At 40.5% G+C, this 1,914-nt stretch overlaps 1 protein-coding gene across 1 annotated transcript; it reads left to right on the top strand.

Annotated features, from left to right (window-relative positions):
- Positions 1-794: 794 nt before the first annotated feature.
- Positions 795-1,340, top strand: LOC131076862 (uncharacterized). Its single transcript, XM_058014197.1, has one exon. It carries the CDS (start codon positions 795-797, stop codon positions 1,338-1,340), a length of 546 nt encoding a protein of 181 aa, XP_057870180.1.
- Positions 1,341-1,914: the final 574 nt, after the last annotated feature.

Here is a 1,914-nt window from a genome sequence, read left to right as displayed (position 1 = left end):
TAAAACTCCAAAAACACACCAAAAAACTCAAAATACAAACCGTTGATCAGAGAAGTCAGCATCAGAAAAACAAATTAGTTTGTGAGAAATTATAACTGGCATCTTTTAGTGGTATCAAAGCGATGATCCTGCCAGTCGGAGGGTCATCGGAATAATTCTATGCATCGGGGCAGATTTGGTACCTACAGGTTTTACAGACACAGGAGACCTAGGGTGGATTTGAACTTTGTCACTAAACCACCATTTGAGACTAATATGGGTGATATTCTAGAAGGACATAGGAGCCCTCCCAGACAGGAAAGAAAAAACCACTCAATCCTGATGAGATCATGAGGAGCTTGGCTGAATCACAACTAAGAATTGTCCAAGCAATTAACATGTTACATGACACACTAGATAGGATGGATTTGGGAAACCACAAGGGAAGGCACATAAGTCGTAGCTGGACAATTTCAGCTATAGGGAGTCATGGCAGCATTAGGAAACCATCTTCCCTGGGAAGTGCATCCATCTCACCATGGAGAGACATGACCCATACGAGGATAGTTGATAGGCCTATTCTCCCTCGGTTCACTCCTAGAGATCAAACATCATTGGTTGATCCACAAAATGGAATCACTTTCCAAGATACAGTTATGGCTACCAACGATGAGTGGGCTCGACTTCCAGCACATGTCAGAGATGCATTTCCATTGCATTAATATTGTATGCAACGCCATGATTCTATGAGGGGACAAAATGATAGGGGACCCAAACAACAGTGAAATAATGATATGAAGAAAGCTACTAATAAGATGACTTTATCCACTTTTGATGGCAGTGGCTCCATTAGTGCATTAGCGTGGGTTCATAAGTTGGACATATACCTATCCTTGAAATCCATGGCTGCAAATGAAGCCATTCAATTTGTTGTCCTGCATTTCGAGGGTGTTGCATATGCTTGGTGGCACCATGGATTAGTCACTCAGAATCATGCCCTTATTCATTTATACCCAAAGTTCACAGAGAGATTGATTGCTAGGCTTGACATGAAAGATGTGGAACTTTACTACGAATATTTAGCCCTCCTGAAACAGTTGGGACATGTGGAGTCTTATATTAATGAATTTCAGTGTATAGCAGTGATGGTGCCTGAGATGCTTGATAGGAGGGTAGTAATACTTTTCATAGAGGGTCTTCATGAGAGATATCGTGGTTTAGTTAAGGCTTTGAAGCCTAAGACTTTACAGGAAGATATACAACTTACATTGGACCTTGATACCTCTCCTCCACCTTCTACAGTTCAACAGAACATGAAATCTTCTGAAGGTTCTAAACCTTCTCAGAGTTCATCTTCATAGTTACCTAGTGCACTACCTCTTCCTAAGATGGATCATGAATCATGGAACGAATTAAGGAGGAAGAAATTGTGTTTTTCATGCAAGGAGCCATGGGAACCAGGTCATAGATGCCTTGGAAAAGGCAATGCATATCTTATAGAGGTCTTCTCTAATGGTGAGGATAAGCAGATGTATGATACATGTAATGAGGATACAATGGCTTCTGCCAACATTACCATTGCCTCATTGTCTGGAGTACCTTGGTATTACCATTTTTTGATTGAAGGGAGCTCTTAGGGTGCAACCAATGGATTTCTTGGTAGATACTGGTGCTACCTACAACTTCCTTAGTGAGTAGTCAATAGAGAAATTTGGATTACAAGTTGATAAATTTTTAGGTTTTAGAGTGACAACTACTAGTGGCGGTACCCTGAGTTGCACTACGAGAGTTCCTCAACTTAGTCTTCAATTGGGAACTTATCTCTTGAGTGATTATTTCTATGTGATACTGATAGAGCAATATGTTGTGGTTCTTGGTATGCAGTGGCTTCAATCTATTGGTAGGTACACATTTGATTATCGTAAGATATAGTTA

Source organism: Cryptomeria japonica, chromosome 10, assembly GCF_030272615.1.
Source record: "Cryptomeria japonica chromosome 10, Sugi_1.0, whole genome shotgun sequence".
In the NCBI taxonomy this organism is placed as follows: Eukaryota; Viridiplantae; Streptophyta; class Pinopsida; order Cupressales; family Cupressaceae; genus Cryptomeria; species Cryptomeria japonica.
Note: the sequence above shows the minus strand (reverse complement) of the source record. Positions and strands in the feature narration are given on the sequence as shown.